The 17,919-nt window shown below is 39.9% G+C and overlaps 1 protein-coding gene across 1 annotated transcript in view; it reads right to left on the bottom strand.

Annotated features, from left to right (window-relative positions):
• Positions 1 to 339: 339 nt before the first annotated feature.
• Positions 340 to 17,919, bottom strand: part of NIPAL4 (NIPA like domain containing 4) — a 47,082-nt gene continuing 29,502 nt past the window's right edge. Inside the window, exons 3-7 of the mRNA XM_044659850.1 lie at positions 5,652 to 5,891; positions 4,961 to 5,017; positions 3,109 to 3,199; positions 1,801 to 1,961; positions 340 to 965 (exon numbers count right to left, since the gene is read on the bottom strand). Coding sequence (XP_044515785.1) covers positions 340 to 965; positions 1,801 to 1,961; positions 3,109 to 3,199; positions 4,961 to 5,017; positions 5,652 to 5,891 — 1,175 coding nt within the window. The remainder of the gene's footprint in view (positions 966 to 1,800; positions 1,962 to 3,108; positions 3,200 to 4,960; positions 5,018 to 5,651; positions 5,892 to 17,919) is intronic.

The following is a 17,919-nucleotide window of genomic DNA, read 5'->3' on the forward strand; positions in this document are numbered from 1 at the left end:
TCTCCACCTACCAGCATAGGCGACCTCCACTGGCATGGAGGGTAGAGGGTAAAAAAAGTCTTTTTAAAGGCCTCGGGGACCAGGAGGAAAGGAGGGAGAGAGAGTGCACCAATACAAACCGTGCAGTATGGCCAACGGAGTCTTTTGTGCTTCCAGGAAGTCAGGAGCTGATCTGGTCCTAAGTAACTGGAAATTCTTTTTTCCTGGAAATATTAATGAGGTATGAAGCCACACTGTTAGGAAAAGAGCATCTTGTCTCTTGACATGATATTTGGAATCACTAGATTGTTCTGGGGTTAGATGGGCTAATAGAATGTATCCTCTCATCTAGTAAAAGCTTTAGGTGTGGATTGTGAAGACTTTGGGTTTCTCCTCAGGTGAGGGAGGGGGCAATTCTATATTGTCCACGAGGACATTTTTGTCTTCCAGCTTGATGATTGTGGGCTCAGGGGAGGGAGGTGGAATTGGGTTTTTGTGGGTATGGGGAAGGCTTGCCCAGGTAATATTGAGGTCCTTGAAAGCGTAGAGCAAGAATACTCCTAGGATAATCGTAATGAAACCCGAGATTGTGCCCAGGATGTCCACCACTGACATGCTGTTCCACTCCTTGAAGAGGATGATGGAGGAGGTGATGACCATACTCGTAAAGGTCACATAGTAAATTGGGAACACTAAAGAGGTGTTGTAGATATCCAGAGCCCTATTGAGGAAGTTGACCTGTATGGGGATTGAAGTTGCCAGGATCAGTCCAAGGCAGTATGTAAGAGGGTGCCGGAGAACTGGCTGTCCCTTGAAGAAGCCCTTGATGGCAATCCCCAGGCCTTTGACAGCACACACGGAGAAGGATCCCATCACAGAACAGATGATGATATAAATAAGGATGTTCTTCTGCCCATACCGAGGGGCAATGATGAAAATGAGGATGAGAGAGCTTACCAGGAGAATCACAGCGAACACAATGAAGCCTGCAGAAGGGAAGGGAAAGAGCTTGAATCTCAACACTAGATTTTGGGAAAATATACAGATTGCACCACTAACAAAAGATGTTGATTATTTTCTTAAACCTCACCTTCTGTCTTCAACTCAATACTAAGTATGGGTTCCAAGGCAGAAAAGTAGTAAGGGCTAGGCAATAACACCAGAGTATAGACTTGCCCAATTAGGAAGCGTCTGGGGTTGAAAACTCAGGTCCTCCTGCCAAGGATGCTGTTAAACCAGTCTTGCAAATGGGGAGTACTGGCCAATGAGGTCTCAGTCCCAGGAACACAGAGATGTTTTTGATGAACATGCTTTTAGGTCCTGCTTTCCATTCTGCAGTTGGGGCTAACTCTCACTTCCTACCCATTTTGAGACTTATAGCTGTCCTCGCCTCCTCACTGGAATTCGGCCAGAAAGAAACAAAAAAGACCTCACTTTGGCTAGTTATTGTCTTTTGAACGCAAATTCAGTTCTGGCTCAGCTGCCAAAGTCTTTTTTTACCATGTGTTCAGTGGAGCAGAAAAAGTCGTAAGATAAGAATGCATGCTCTGAAGTAGTAGGCGAGGTGCTCCAAGACCCAAAAGCTTCCTCAAACTGATCATCCCAGAACTGAGTCCTTGTTGGCCAATTCTTCCCGTCCCGCCTTCCCCACCTTCCCCACTCACATACAGATACATACATTAACAAATATCCACCCAGCAAATTTCTTTTACTAGTCGACTTCAGGTGGCCCAGACATTAGCAAAAGCAAAACAAAATCAGAGCAAACATCTCCTACATCTCCAAGAATTATCTAGTTTTAGAGCAACTGTTTACCCTCACCTGTGTCCTTCAGCTTTGAAGCCATTTCATTTATTGAGTTGACTTTCTCTTCTTCAGGGGCATGGATCACCATCACCGAACTGCCTGCTATGGCAATCATGCAGCCCAACTTGCCTAACAAGTTCAGTCGCTCTCCCAGAAAGTAAGATGATAATATTGCACTACACACAGAGAAGGGAGACAAAGTTGTTAGAACACAGCTTATGTCATTTATTGCCTTTGAAGAGGCCTTAAAAAAGGGAAACATTAGGGGTAAGCCTAGTCTTCCAAAAGGAAAACTATATCAAACCATTTAATCCCCCAATAGAACATGTAGGCAGCAGCTGGGTGGCTCAGTGAATTGAGAGCCAGGCCTAGAGATGGAAAGTCCTGGGTTCAGATCTGATCTCAGACACTCTGATACTCTGGGCAAGTCATTTAACCCTCATTACCTAGCCCTTACCATCCTTCTGCTTTGGAGCCAATATAGAGTATTGATTCGAAGATGGCAGGTAAAGGTGTTTAAAAAAGAAAAAAAAAGAAAATGCGACTTGCCTGAGAACAGTAACCACAGATGCTGACGATTAGAAAAGCTGGTTTGAATATTTTTATAACTACAGTCACCTCTACCCATGAAGGTAGGCTTGCAAAACACTGATATGTAGCAAACATTGACTGGGCACTCTACTTATGTCAACTATTTGATCTGGTCAAATTTAAATTTTATTTGCCAGACTGCATTAAGAGACAGGGCTTGGAGATGGAAGAGACCTTAGGAATCATCTAATCCAGGAGTTATTAATCTAGGAGTCTGTGGTTTTAGAAGACAGATTTATAATATAATTTTCATAGGTTTCAGGGGATCCATGAACTTGGATAAGAAAAAATTTACATCTTTATTTTCACTAACACCTAACTGAATTTGATAATTTCCTTCATTAATTTATAAACAACAGTCTGCCAAAAAGAGCAGTGACACAAACATGGCTAGAAATCCATGGTCTAATCCAATGTCTTGGTTTTAAAAGGAAAGAAACTTATGACCAGAGAGGTAAATGACCTGCTTAGTGTTGTCCAGCCTAGAAGCAGCAGAGACATTGTTTAAGCCTATCTTCCATGACTCCAAAACCAAGGTTCTTTTTACTGTTCTCTGTTACAGAGTGTTAAGCAGCACCTCTTTCTGGGGAAACTGAGGCTAAGGCACATTCTTGGCATATAAAGTCCATTCAGCCCCACTCGGTGGTTCTGGAAGAGCCTCATCCAAATACATGCAATAATAAGCCACAAGTGGAAAAAAAGCAAACAAACTAGCAAGGTATTTATTAATACCTGATAAGCACACTCAGGGCTCCCAGTGGAGTGACCACCGTCGCAGGAGCAAATACATAGGCCCCAAAGTTGGCAGCTTCACCTAGACCCACTAGTAAACAAGAAGAGGAGAAGGAGAAATAATTTGTTATTGAAGTTACAGAGATCTAAAACTTTCCCTATAACCCCAGCTGATTTAACAAGGTTCTACCACCTTTCTTTCTATCTATCCATCCATCCACCCACCCACCCTTTCACCATCTGTCTGTCTATCTATCTATCTATCTATCTATCTATCTGTCTGTCTGTCTGTCTGTCTGTCTGTCTGTCTGTCTGTCTATCTATCTATCTGCCTGTCTGCCTGCCTGCCTGCCTGTCTCCTTATGTATGCCTAGATCTATATCTAAAATCCTGTAGGTAGAGTTGTTTTTATATGGTCTATCTATCTATCTCATCAGAATATGATCTCCTTGAGGCCAGGAGCTGTATTTTTGCCTTTATTTCCTCAGCACTTAGCATAGTACCTGGCACACTGTAAGCAGTTAATAAATGCTCGATGACCAAGTTCATAGGCAAGCATAAGAGGGAGAAGTCCAATGGATGACCCACGTCCCATCTGTACTTAGGTGAAGGTCTACATGAAGGTCACTTCCTCAGGACTCAAGGAACTTTGGTCACCAAAGTAGTTTTAAAAGGTAAGCACTAGAAAGGGTTACTATTGATGAAGAAAAGCCTTGGCTTCTTACAGACTTAGGGCTGGAAGGAAACTTAGAGATCAGCTTGTCCAAATGCCTCATTTCATAGAGTAAGAAACTTGGGCTGAAAGAAGGGAAATCACTCAGCAAACATCATTGGGTATGGTGGCAGTGACAGAGAGCTGGGATTAAAACCCAAGATCTCTGGCTACAAATCCAGTGCTCTTTGCTCATCTCGAGCCCCAAGATCTTTGCTTTACTTAAATATCTTTCCCATGAGAATTGGTAATAATTGTTCATATTTCTACAGTGCTTTACAATTTACACAGAATTTTCTTTTCCACAGTCCTATGATGAAAAAATATACATATATCTAATATATACATATAGATCTGTGTGAATAATGTATATGTGTGTATTTGTCATATATATAGTTCATACATAGTTGTTGGGATGTTTTCTCTCCCATTAGACTGTGAGCTCATTGTCCCCCCCCCTCTTTTTTTTTAACCCAGTGCTTAGCACAGAGCCTGGCACATAATAGACCCTTAATGAATGCTGGTTGTCTTGATTTGACTTTTCTTGACTAAGTATAACGTCAGAGTATAGCAGACAGAAAGAATGGTTTGGAAGTAGGAAGGACAAGAAAGATGTGTATCATCTAGAAGTTTAGGCAGATTAATTCAACCCTACAAAAACCAAAAAATAAACCTATTATGGACATAGTAAAGTCTTGAGAGATTCCAGTTTTGCTCTTTTCCTATTAGCAGCATTGAATGGCAAGATGGTCTCAGGGTTGGCTGAGGGATTGGACTAGATGATCTCTAAAAATCGTTCCCAACTCTAGCATTCTATCCTTTGTTTTCTAAGGTTCTGTCAAGTTTCTATGTTTCATATTCTAATTACCCTTCCATATCAAACTTCCAACTAAGAGTAGCTCTCCAAATCCTGGTGTCAGAATTTGTTTTGGGATAGAAAATGATTCATACAATCTGAACTCATCAAAGTTTTGCTGGTAAAAAAAAATTTATCTGGGGTAAAAGATAGCTAAAAACAGATGCAAAGTGATTCCATTTAGACTACAGTTTGCTGGATCTAAGTATAACAGGATGGAAATTGGTCCCTCCATTCTCCCATCACCTCCTTTACATGATCATTAGTGGAAATGATCTACTTACTGGTGAGAAATCCAGCCCACCACATTTTATCCAAGAGATAGCCGAAACCTCCATCCACTAGGAAAGGAAAGAAAAAGAAAGTTAAGGAAATTAGGATGCACTCAGTCGAAGAGAGGGAACACATAAGGCTTCCAGAATTGATTCTTCAAGAGAAAGCCTGAATAAATCACCATAATAATAATTTTTACTGCAAAGGGACTTCTACCCCCACTGCCAAAATAGAGATATCAAAAGACTATGAAATGAAACTGTAAAAACTGGAATTAAATCAAATAGGTTTCCTGCCTTGGAAAAAAACCTATGACTCTGGGCTGGGAATGTCACATTTGTCAACCCAACCTTTCATCTGGGATAACTTCCCTGCCAGGGAAAAATGGGCATTTTGCTGGTGACATAGGAATTGACCTGCTCTTTGGGCACTTTCTGGAGAAAAGGGAAGTGAAATAATGGTAAGCTATCTGTCTTACTGACCCAACCTGTTATGGATGTTACAGTGGCATAAAATAAGAAGATTTGACCCTGGAAAGCAAATTGAAGATCTGATTGTTGATTAAGTTTACAGAAGTTTGTTTGACTGACATAACCCTCCTGCTGCTAAGACCCGAGCTGCCTACACAACTGGTTGGAATGGATGTCATTAGTGATTCAAAGCTCAAGCTCCCCATCCTTCCCCAATAAGCCGCAGTCCTACCAGCTCGAGTGGCGCCCTTGTCTACCAGCCGAACGAGGCCCTTCTTCTTAAGGATGACGCTGCTGCCAATGAGGAAGCTGGAGAGAATAGCCAGGCCCACTCCAATGAAGAAGCCATAGTTCTTGTTGGCCCTCTTTTGCCAACTGCTCAGTGTGATGTTGTTTGAGCTGTCAGGTTCAAAGTCATTGACAATCTGGCAGAGGACTTGTTGGGAGTAGCAATACAAGGTGATCAGGGAGCCTAAATGGGTATTGAAAGAGAAACAATTACTTAGACACTGTTTACATGTCCATGTTCCTTAAGAATATCGAGATTACGAAGGGGAAGCTGGGTCGCCTGGTGGATTGAGAGCCAGAACTGGAGACAGAAGGTCCTGGGTCCAATCTAGCCCCAGACACTTCCTCACTGTGTGATCCTGGGCAAGTCACTCAATCCTCATTGCCTACCCCTTACATTCTTCTGCCTTGGATCCAATACTCAGTTTTGATTCTAAGGCAAAAGATAAGAGTTTTTTTAAAAAAATGAATATTGGATTATGCATAGTAAGAAATGATGAGCAATTTAATTTAAAAAATGGAAAGACCTACATGAAATTATGGAGTGAAATGAGCAAAATTAAGAGAACTTTATATATACTGCAACAAATATTGTTTGAAGAATAATTGCAAATGCTCACCTCCAGAGAAAGAAATGATAAATAGAAAAATGCAAGGCATAGTTTTACATATACACATACATATATATATTTATATATATAGTCAAATGATACTTTATTTAGTGTGGGAAGGCTAGGGAGAGAGGGAGATAGCTGGGAACTTTAACGAGGCAAACAAAGAAACAAATATAAAACAGAAAAAAGAATATTGAAATTTATAATAATAAAAGGAGCCTGTAACCAATGTTTGATAGAGGAGAGAGAGAGAAAGAGTCTATATAGGGTCTATGTAGTCCATCAGTAACATTTCTCAAATTGCACTACAAAGCAGTGTTCATTAAAATAATTTGGTGTTGGTTATTAGGTACACAATATACAGAAATAAACACAGTAAAAGCATGAAGTCTGATAAACCCAAAGATCCCAATTAGTTCAGGTAAAGTCATATTTGCAAAATTTTGTCATATTTGACAAAAGCTCAGAAAACTGGAAAGCAGTCTCATGGAAATTAGGAATAGACTAACACTTCATGCTGGATATATACATTAAGATACATATATATTTACATATATACTGCATGTTTACTAAGTTAAATCTGAAGTGGGTCTATCATAAACAAATTAGAGAAGAAAGAGATGTATGGGTAAGGTAGGAGTTCATAATTAAACCAGTGATGGAAAAGTTCACAGGAGATAAAAAGGAACTATTTTGATTACATAAAATTTAACAAGTTTTATACCAACAAATCTAATGCAGTTAAAATTAGAAGGGAAACAGGAAACTTGCATATAAAATCTCTGCAGCAAGTTTCTCTGATGAAGGTCTCTTATTCAAATGTTAAGCAAGTAATTGGTTTAAATTTATAAGATACCTCACACTATATATATGTATATATCTATTTTATAATATAATCTCTTATACATTCTCCAATGTATAAATGGAGAAAGGGTGCAAGTATTTTTCAAAGAAAAAAATGCAAGTTATGAACAGCCATATGGAAAATGCTTTCCAAATCACTAATAATTAGAGAAATGTAATTAAAATAAACCTAAAGTTCTTCCTCATGCCCATCAGGTTGGCAAAGATAACTAATAAGAAAAATGACAGACACTGGACCGACTGCATGAAAGCAAGCATACTAAACAAGTACTGTTGGTGGAGAATGGGCCTGTCATTCTGGAAAGCAATTTGGAACTGTGTCAGTCAGTGAGTCAAAAAACATTTCTTAGGCACTTACTACGTGCCAGTCATTGAGCTAAGCACTGAGGATAAGAATAAAGGCAAAGGACAATTCCTGCCCTTGAATAGCTCACAATCTAATGAGGGAGACAACATGCAAACAACAAACAGTACAAACAAGGTATATGCAGGAAAACTTTGTAAAGAATCAGCAGAGGATAGCTGTGACCCTGAGCAAGTCACTTAACTCATTGCCTTGCCCTTAGACTCTTCTGTCTGAGTAATAATTCTAGGAAGGTATGGGTTAAAAGAAGAAAAAAAGAATCAGCAGAGAGAAGACATTGGAATTAAGGAGGAATAGAAAGGGCTTCCTTTGGATGATAGGTAGGATTTTAACTGGGACTTGAAGGAAACTAGAGAAGTCAAGAGGCAGAGATGAGGAGGGACAGAGTTTTAGGCATGGTGATGGTGGTGGGATCCTAGAAAAATGCCCGGAGTCAGGAGCTGGAGAATCAAGTACAAGGAACGGCAAGGAGACCAGTGTTACTTCCAGACTGGGGAAGTATAGTGTAAGAAGACTGGAGAGGTAGGAAGAGGAAAAGTCAGGAAGGGTTTTAAAAACCAAACAGAGAATTTATATTTGAGTCCAGAGGAGACAGAGAGCCAATGGAGCTTAGCAAGTATGTACATACATTCACAATAAACCCCGGTGCCATAGACAGAGGAGTTCACTAGAGGAACACTATGGGAAGATCACTGACAGCTGAGTGCAGGATGGATTGAGGTGGGGAGGGGACTTGTGGAGGAAGACCAACCAACTAAGCAGTTTAGACCCTCTGACCTAACCTAACTGTACCACTATGGATTTGCCTATGCTCCAGAGAGATCAAAGAGAGAAGAAAAGGATTTATATGAACACAAATATTTATAGTAGTTCATTTCATAGTAGCCCCAAACTGGAAACTAAAGGTATGTCCACTGATTAGGCAATGGCTAAACAAATTAAGAAAAATGAATATAATGGAATTCTTGTGATATAAATGCTGAAATAGACAGTATGATTAAAAAAAAAACCCTGAGAAATCTTGTATGAGCTGGTCTAACGTGAGCAGAATGAGGAGAAAAATGTATACAATGCTAACAACTTTTTAGGGAAAAACAACTTTTTTTTACATTTTTACATTTTTTTATTTTTTAGAAAAAATTTTTCCATGGTTACGTGATTCATGTACTTGCTCTCTCTCCCCCTACACTCCCCCCCCCCACCCGTAGGCAACACACATTTCCACTGGTTTCTTCCCGTGTCATCGATCCAGACCTATTTCCATATTATTGACAATTGTTCTAGGGTGGCCATTAAGAGTCTACATCCTAATCATGTCCGAATTAACCCATGTGTTCAAGTATTTAGGGAAAAACAACTTTGAAAGACTTTGGAACTCTAATCAATACAGTGAAGAAATGTTAGTCCAAAAGAATGCAGATGAAATTCATCACTCAGCTTATGAAACTTAAAATTCAGAATTTTAAATTCCAAAAATACATTTTTAGAAACGTCTAATGTGGAAATGTGTTTTGATGATTTATGCAGTAATGTATTGAAGAATTCTTTTCTTTTTCAGTTTGTTCAATTAGGGAAATAGAAGAGCTAATACTTGCTACTTGAATAAAAAAATAATAAGGTACTTAAAAGAATACTGAGATTGGTATGTTCAGACATAAAACCAGCCCGCTGACAAGTCTGATTTTCAAACCAGAGATCCTGATGTTGATCTTTTGAAACCCTTACCTTCGGTCTTAGAATCAATACTACATATTGGTTCCAAGGCAGAAGAGTGGTAAGGGATAGGAAATGAGGGTTAAGTGACTTGCCCAGGGTCACATACCTAGGAAGTGTCTTGAGGTCACATTTGAACCCAGGACCCCTTATTTCTAGACCTCAGCACCTCATCATCTAGTCATCTTCAGCTGCCTCTCTAGAATATATTATTAAAAAGACTTGGAGAAGACTTAGAAAAGGAAGACATAATCATTAAGAGATTCACCAAGGAACATAATGGTAGGGAGATTGATTGGTTGTCTTCAATGACCACTAATTTAAAGGCTGTGACTATTATTCAGGACAGATGAATGAATAATAATGGAACAACGTAATCAATTATATTTTGTTACTGATTCTTTGATATAGGAAAGCAATTCTGAGATTAGGTAAACTAGAAAAATGGTGGAGAGGAAATTGAAATCTGAGATAGTAATACAGTATCTAGGTTTTTGATATTTTTTGTTTTCCATAGAAACTTTTGGCAATATGGTGAAACCTAGTCATAAGATTAGGGACAGAACCATCTTTGGCCATATTCTCTAAGACATTATCTATTATTGATAGATAATATATAATATATATATAATATCTATATTAGAATTAAGGCATATTTAGAGTCAGTGCTCATGGAACCCTTACAATCACAGACATACTCAAAGTTCAATGGAGCATTTGCCAAAGTTTTTCCTCAAACAGGAGGTCCCCAAAATCTTAGTTCAGTTTTAAGCTTCAACAACTGAAAATTGTATTAAGATTTTGGGAACACCTTGCATTTTTGTAGACAAGATTGAGAAATGTATTCTGCATGATAGTATAGTTAGGTGTATGTAAAGTTAATTGAATAACTGGATCCAGAAAACCCGGAGGGTGGTCACCAGTAGAGAGTCTTAGAGTATTCATCTCTGCCTATTCCCTGTTTAATACTTTAAAAAAAAAATAACTTAAATGAAGACATGGGTTCATGCTTGTCAAATTAGTGAATGGCACAAAGCTAGAAAGAATAACAAACACATTGGATGACAAAATACAGATCCCAACATTTTGACAGGTTAGAATGATGAGTCAAATCAGATGAAACTTAAGCATGATAAAAGTTAAGCCTTTCATTGGGATTCAAATAACCAACTGTACAAGTACCAGACTATAGAGATAATAGTTAAAAAAAAAAAAAAGATCTAGGGCAGTGATGGCAAACCTTTTAGAGATGGAGTGCCCCCTCCAGTGAGGTGCCTGTGTTCCCCCTCAAGAGACTGCATGCCATCACCCTCCCCCACGCTGAGTGCCAGGTGCCCCCCTGCCCCCTTACCCCTCACAGGGGAGGGAGAAAGTACTCCCATTGGGCTGCTGGATGGGTGAAGTGAAAAATGTCCTCACTGAGTGTAGAGAGGGGGAGGGGAGTGGCCTGAGCACTTTGCTCCCCTCCAGCTCTGCCACCTGTGAGCTCCCCACCTTACCCCCAAAGTAGTATCTTTCTTTTATGCTTCCTACTTTCCTCTGACATCACAACAACCTTGGTGAAGGCCCTCATCACCTCACTCCTCTGCTATTGTCTTTTTTTTAACCCTTACCTTCTGTCTTAGAATCAATACTGTGTGTTTGTTCTAAAGCAGAAGGATGGTAAGGGCTAGGCAATGGGGATTAAATGACTTGCCCACAGTCACACAGCTAGGAAGGGTCTCAGGCCAGATTTGAACCCAGGATCCCCAGTCTTTAAGTCTGGCTTTCTATCCACAGACACATCTAGTTCCTCCTGGACTATTTAAAAATTTTTTTTGAGTTTTTATTTTTTTTAAACCCTAATATCTTATATATATATACATATCTTTCTATATTAATTTTTAAAAATTTGTTACAGGGCTAGGCAATGGGGGTTAAGTGACTTGCCCAGGGTCACACAGCTAGGAAGTGTCTGAGACCAGATTCGAACCTAGGACCTCTGGTCTCTAGGCCTGGCTCTCAATCCACTGAGCCATCCAGTTCCCCCCCACCCCCCCGCCCTGGACTATTTTAATAGACTTTTCTGGTTTATTTCTCTGTGCCCAAGTTCACTCCACTTTAATTCATTTTCCATTCAGTCATTAAATTGATGTTCTTAAAATGTGGGTCTGACCGTTATCACTTCAAGGGCTCCCAGTTACCTTCCAGGATTAAATATAAAATCCTCTGTTGGACTGTTAAAGTCCTCCATAACATTTCTCCTATCTACTTTTCCAGTCTTCTCCAACTTTACCCACCCAACCCCCACTACTCCCGCAAGAACTCTGGGATCTAGTGACACCAGCCTTTGTTCTTTGCACTCTTGACTCCTGGCATTTTCACTGGTTCTTCCCCATCCTTAGAACTCTGTCTCTCATCATCTTCACCTCCTGGCTTCCCTGACTTTTTTCAAGTCACAGCTTAAGTCCCACCTTCTACAAGAAGCCTGACCTACTTCTCAACAATCATAGTACCTTCTCTCTAAGATCACTCCCACCTTATCCTTTTGTTTGTACAGTTATTTGTATAGACTATGACTTCCTTCGGAGTAGGACCTGTTTCCTGCCTCCCCTCCTTTTTTTCCTTCTCCAGTGCCTGTTATATCAAGCTCTTAATAATGCTAATTGACTAATCGATGAGACAGACACGGGGGCTCACACCTGTAATCTCTGATACAGGAAGGTAGAAATTGGTAAATTTTTTGAGCACAGGAGTTCTGAGCTGCAGATGGGCTAAGGTGGATTTGGTATCTGTGCTAAGTCCAGCACTAATAGGAGGAGGAAGCTGCCAGAATGCCTGAGGAGGCTTGATTCTTGGTTAGTCCAGGTCAGCAACAGAACAGGTCAAGGATGCAGTAGCGGGTTGGACACTTCCAGCCTTGGTGAGATAGGGCGACCCAGAAAAAAAAAAGTTCTTATGGCCAGCATCTCAGGAAGAACATTAACAGCTGAAGTATATTTCAGGAAGGTAATCAGTTTGGTTGGGTACTGGAGTCCAGGTTGTACACCATTCGGTTGAAGGAACCAAGGCTATTTAGTCCAGAGAAGCAGATACACCAAGAAGACCACATTAACCATCTTCAGATATCTGAAGATTTATCATGTAGAAAGATTAAACTTGTTCTGTGTGGCCCTAGAGATCATGACTTGGAATAAAGGGTATAAATTACAGAAGAGCAGATATCCAATGGATCTAAGGAAGACCTTTCTAATCACTTACCAACTGTCGGACCCAGAGTAAGTCATTTAACCTCTGCCTGCCTCAGTTTCCTCCTTTTAAAAGTAGGAATAATAATAATACCTACCACCCTGGGATGGGAGGATAAAATGAGATAATATGTGTAAAGTGTTTTTCAAACCTTAAAATTCTATGCAAATGTTGACTATTATTAATAAGAACTAGAGCTAAGAGAATGGGTTGCCATCACTGTAGGCTGTCAAATAAGGGCTTGGTCACTTGTTAGGAATACTGGAGAGCAGATTTTTGCTCAGGGTCAGTTTGACCAAGATGGCCTATAAAGTCCAGTCCAACTCCCAAGTTCTATGACTCTGTAAATGAGTGAGCTAGCCGTTGTCCCTTTGAATTTCCAATGAAGTCAAGCAAAAAAGCCAGAGAAGCTTTTTCCCATAGGAAAGCAAGGATTTGGGGTGTAAGGTCAAATTAATTTTGGTCTGTCTAGCAGTATGGCCATCTTTTTAAGGGAAAGGGAAGGAAATGAGCATTTATTTGACACCTATTATGTACCAGATACTGTGCTAAGTGCTTTATAAATATCTCGTTTGATCCTCAAAACAATCTTGCAAGGTAAGTGCTATTATCCCAGGATTACAAAAGAGGTAACTGAGGTAACCAGAGCTTAAATGACTTGCCTAGAATTACAAAGCTAGTGCCCGAGGTCACATCTGATCTCAGATCTTCTTGACTGTGTCACCAGCTTCCTCTATAATCAGTTTCTTCTCAGTCTGAAGATTTCATCAAATAGTAGCTAATAGAAGGTTAGTCTTAAAAACAGGATGATCTGGTTTCAAATTCTACCTCTGATTCGTACTGGCTTTGTTATCCTAGGCAAGTAATTCAAGATCTGAGTGCCCAACACAACTCTCTTAAGACTCTAAGTTGCAGAATAGTTCATGATCTTTCTTGGTAGAGGGATTTTCCTTACCAGGAATCCTCTGCAAAAGATGAACAATCAGGTCTGGACAACCAAACCTCTCACTCCCTGTGCTTCAGCTAAGTTGTAGATAGCCAACTCACATCCTAAATAACTGACTGTCTTTACAGGCTTGAAAGCTTCCCAGGCCTTAATCTTAACATGCAGATTTGGAGAGGACTCCATAAATTCTACACTCCAAACTCCCATGCTGGCCAGGAACTCTTTTTCAAGGGAATAGAATAAATGTTAGTTGATAGGGTCAGAAAGCAAAATGAGAATGGATATCAAGTAACTGGAAGATAAAGATGGATGCTAGGAAACAAATGGATGAGGAATGAGGATGGACAGCGACAGGCAGAAAGATAAGATCTGTCGAATGATAGGAACAGAGATGAGGATGGATGGAGGTGGAAAGAAATTCTGATGGAACAGATATGAGATTAAGTTGGATACTGTTGGACAAATATAGAAAAAAAGGGACAAATAGGATGTTGGGGAGAAGGACAAATGGAAGGGAAAGGAGGAATGTAGGAGAGATATACGTAGAGGAATGAGGATGAATGTTGGAGGATAGATGTCTGTGAGGATGGATGATGGAGGACAGGTACATATGAGGATGAGGAAAACTATGAGGTATAGAGACACAATAGAATGATGAAGGATACTGGAGAGCAGGTACAAATGATGAGAGTAGATTGAGGGATGCATACAGAGAGGAAAGAAGCTGGATGGAAGGGAACAAGCAAGTAAAGGGGAGGAATGCTGGAGCACAGGAACACACAGGGAGATAAAGATGGATGTTAAAAATAAAAATGAACATTCCTATTACACTTCAAAGCTTGCAAAACACTTGACACACATTTCATTTAAATTCCATGCACCCTTGTAAGGTAATGCCCATTTTATATGAAATTGAGACTAATGAGATTGAGAAAGGCTTAAGTGACTTCACCAAGATCACAAAAATAATAAGTAAATGAGGCTGGATGCAAACTCAGGTCTTTCAAATCCAATACTCTAAAGCGCTAGAGATATGATAGATATCAGCATATAGGGATATATATGGAGATCAGGATGGATGTCAGATGACTTGTATGGAGAGTAATAAATATGAATTTTATGGAACAGCAAGGAAAAAGATCAGAGGATGAGGCATGGTGGGTACAGGAGAAAAGAGATGGAGAGATAGGATAAATGCCCAATAATTCTTGTGGGAACCAGGACATAGGAAGAAAAGAGAATAAGGATGGGTGGGTATGAGGACATGCAATCAATGTATTCAGTCTGGCACAGCTGAAGGTAGTGGGTGACAGTTGATGGGAGATGGATTTTTGGCTTCATATAAGAAAGAACTTTCTAGCAATTGAAGCTGTACAAACATGGACTGTGCTGCCTTGGGAGTCCTTTTCACTTGTGGTGTTCAAGCTGAAACTGGATTGCCACTTGTTGGAAATGCTAAAGTGGGAATTTCTACACCAAATGAGAGGTAGAATTGGATGATCCCTGAAGACTCTTCCAATTCTGATATCCTAGGATTCTCAAGGTCAGGCTAATATTTACTTAGGGTCACTCTGGCTGCATCTATTTTGATTAGATTAAAATGAAGAAATTCTGGATAAGAGAGATTTTCATTAAGCCAATTACCCACAGTGCAACAAGTTCCAAAAGGTGAACACTGTGGTATTAGCATGGTCCCCTGCCCATGCTCTCCTATTCCCTCTAAATGTTGCTAAGGCTGATTCTGACTCTGAGGACATAAGGCTCAAGGTCTTAGAATCCCAAGAAAACTCAAGGAATTTTAGGTTAAATTCCACACCAAACTACAACTTTAGGCCAACTCTTCCAAGGACTCAAACTCCAGTATCAGTCAAGAGTCAGAAGATTATTTGGTAGAAATTCCTTAAGGTGGGAAATGGAAATGGTGGATCCATTGTTTCCCTCCATGTAAAGTTTAGCTGCCATTTTGATGGTAGACATTTATGGAATCACCGAATCACAGTTTCAGAGCTGGAATGGACTAAAGATTCTAGAATGTCAGCATGGGGAAGAATTATAGAGCTCACCCAGTTTAATCATTTTGCAAATAAGATAAGCCTAGAGAGGTTGTGATTAAGAGCAAAAAAACACTTGGGCTGGAATCTTTGTCATTTACCAGCAATTAGGCTTTGGGCAAGTTATTAACTATCTGAGCCTCAATTTCTTCATCTATAACTCACAGGTTGATATGAAAAGAAATACAAAAAGAAATCTGCAAACCATAAAATTCTATATAAATTTCAATTGTTATCATGAATTTGTTGTTATTGTTCAGTTGTGTCCAATTCTCATGACCCCATTTGGAGTTTTCTTGGTAAAGATACTGGAGAGGTTTGCCATTTCCTTCCCCATTTCTTTTTGCAGATGAGAAAACTGAGGCAAATAGGGTTAAGTGACCTGCCCAGGGTCCCATAGCCTGTAAGTGTCTTAGGCCAGATTTGAATTCAGGAGGAGGAGTCTTCCTGACTGCCAGTCTTGCACTCTATCCATTGGGTCTCTTAGCAACATCAATTTGACAATATCAGAAAGACCTGAGTTCAAGTTTTGGATCTGACATTTATACTCTTTTAGGCAAAATGTTATCTCTCTGACCTTCAGTTTCTCTTTGTAAAGGTATGATTTATGATACTTGTCTCTAAGGATTTTTGAAAGGATCAAGTGAGCTAACATATGTAAAAGACTTGAAAACCTTAAAGTTCAAAGAACAAACAAATGTGAGCTTTTGTTATTATTTCTAATGGTGGATCTAGGACATGAACCTTGGCCTTCTAATGTCTAGTCTACTGGTTTTTCTGAGATACCATACTTTTCCTCTTCAACAGCATCTGGGATCATTATGTTTAACCCTTACTTTAATATATATATATAAAATTTTTTTTTTGGTCTCAATCTGTGCTTTCATTGGTGTCAAAAAATTCCCACTCTGTGAAGAAACTTCCTTTTCTAACCCTAATCAGCAACTGCTTTTAGAGTTATTAGGAGGCACTGAAGGGTTAAGTGATGTAAGTCTCAGGTCCTACTTGGATTCAGGTCTCTCTGAATCCAGGCTGGCTCCCTTCCCAAACCCTCCGTGTTAGTTCAGTCTCCATTTCTTGACAAATCATCTGAGTTACTAACCCTTACACCCCCCCCCCTTTTAAGAGATAGAAATTTGGGGAGTTCCTAGTGTTGAGGAAGTGAGCAAGAGCCCAAGGGCTGAGGGAAGCAAGCTAAGAAACTAAATTGACTGAGACCTGGGATCTATAGCAAGCTTGGCATGTTCCTTTATGTGTTTCCAGGTCTCTCTCAAGTGTGTCTAGAGCCATATAGCACAAAAGTTTTTGGTGGAATGAGCCAAAAGGTATAAGAGGCATCTAAGCCTGACCGGGAATTCTGTTCCCTTTTAGAAGCAGTATAGGGGCAGCTATATGGCACAGTGGTTAGAGTGCCAGGCCTGGAGTTGGGAAGACCTAAGTTCAAATCTGATCTCAGACACTTCATAGCTTTATGACCTTAGGCAAGTCACTTAACCTCCACTGCTTAGACATAACTACTCTTCTACCCTGGAACTAATACACAGTATTGATTCTAAGATGAAAGGTAAGAGTTTAAAAAAAAAGCATTTAAGTTCCTCAGGGGTCAAGATGGCCTTGAATTTGTTTCTCCAGCACTCAGCAAGGGCTTAGCACATAATAAATGCTTTTTTATTCACTTAAGATGAATAATTTGACCTAGTTCTCTCATAAAGACAAAAGGCCTGGAAGAGGGCTAAAGACAAAATTAAATGAAATTCCAAAATAATTTAGTTTCCTTCTGTGTAAAATGAGGGCTTGGACTAGATCCGAAGTATCAAAGGTGGGCTACCTGCTGTCCCCACTAGATTGCAAGCATCTTTTTGTATCTTCAGTGCTTGGCACTAAACCTGGCAGACAGTAGGTGCTTAATAAATGTTTCCTGATTAAGTATATAGGCCAGCTAAGTGGAACATCAGATAGCATGCTGGGTGGGGAGTCAGGAAGACTCATCTTCCTAAGTTCAAATCCCGCCTCAGACCCTTACTAGCTGTATGACCCTAGGCAAGTCACAACTCTCTTTGCCTTAGTTCCTCATTTGTAAAATGAACTGGAGAAAGAAATGGTAAAGCGTTCTAGTCTATATGCCAAGAAAACCCAAATGGTGACACAAAGAATTGGACATGACTGAAAAACAACTAAAAAATTGATAGATCCATTGTTCACAATACTTCCAAGTGTGGCCTGAGAAATAGTGAACAAAATAAATAAAACTTCAACCAAACATAGGTAATACCACATTTTAAAATTAAGTCAATTTGTGGCCTGCAGGAATCCTGACCTACAGTGGCCTCCAGATCTGCTTGAGTCTGACCGGACTGGACTAGATAGTCTCCAAGGGGGTCCAGCTCTGAGAGTCTGTAGTTGGGGGACTGAACTGGGTTCCTAGCTTCTCT

Source organism: Gracilinanus agilis, chromosome 2, assembly GCF_016433145.1.
Source record: "Gracilinanus agilis isolate LMUSP501 chromosome 2, AgileGrace, whole genome shotgun sequence".
NCBI lineage: Eukaryota > Metazoa > Chordata > Mammalia > Didelphimorphia > Didelphidae > Gracilinanus > Gracilinanus agilis.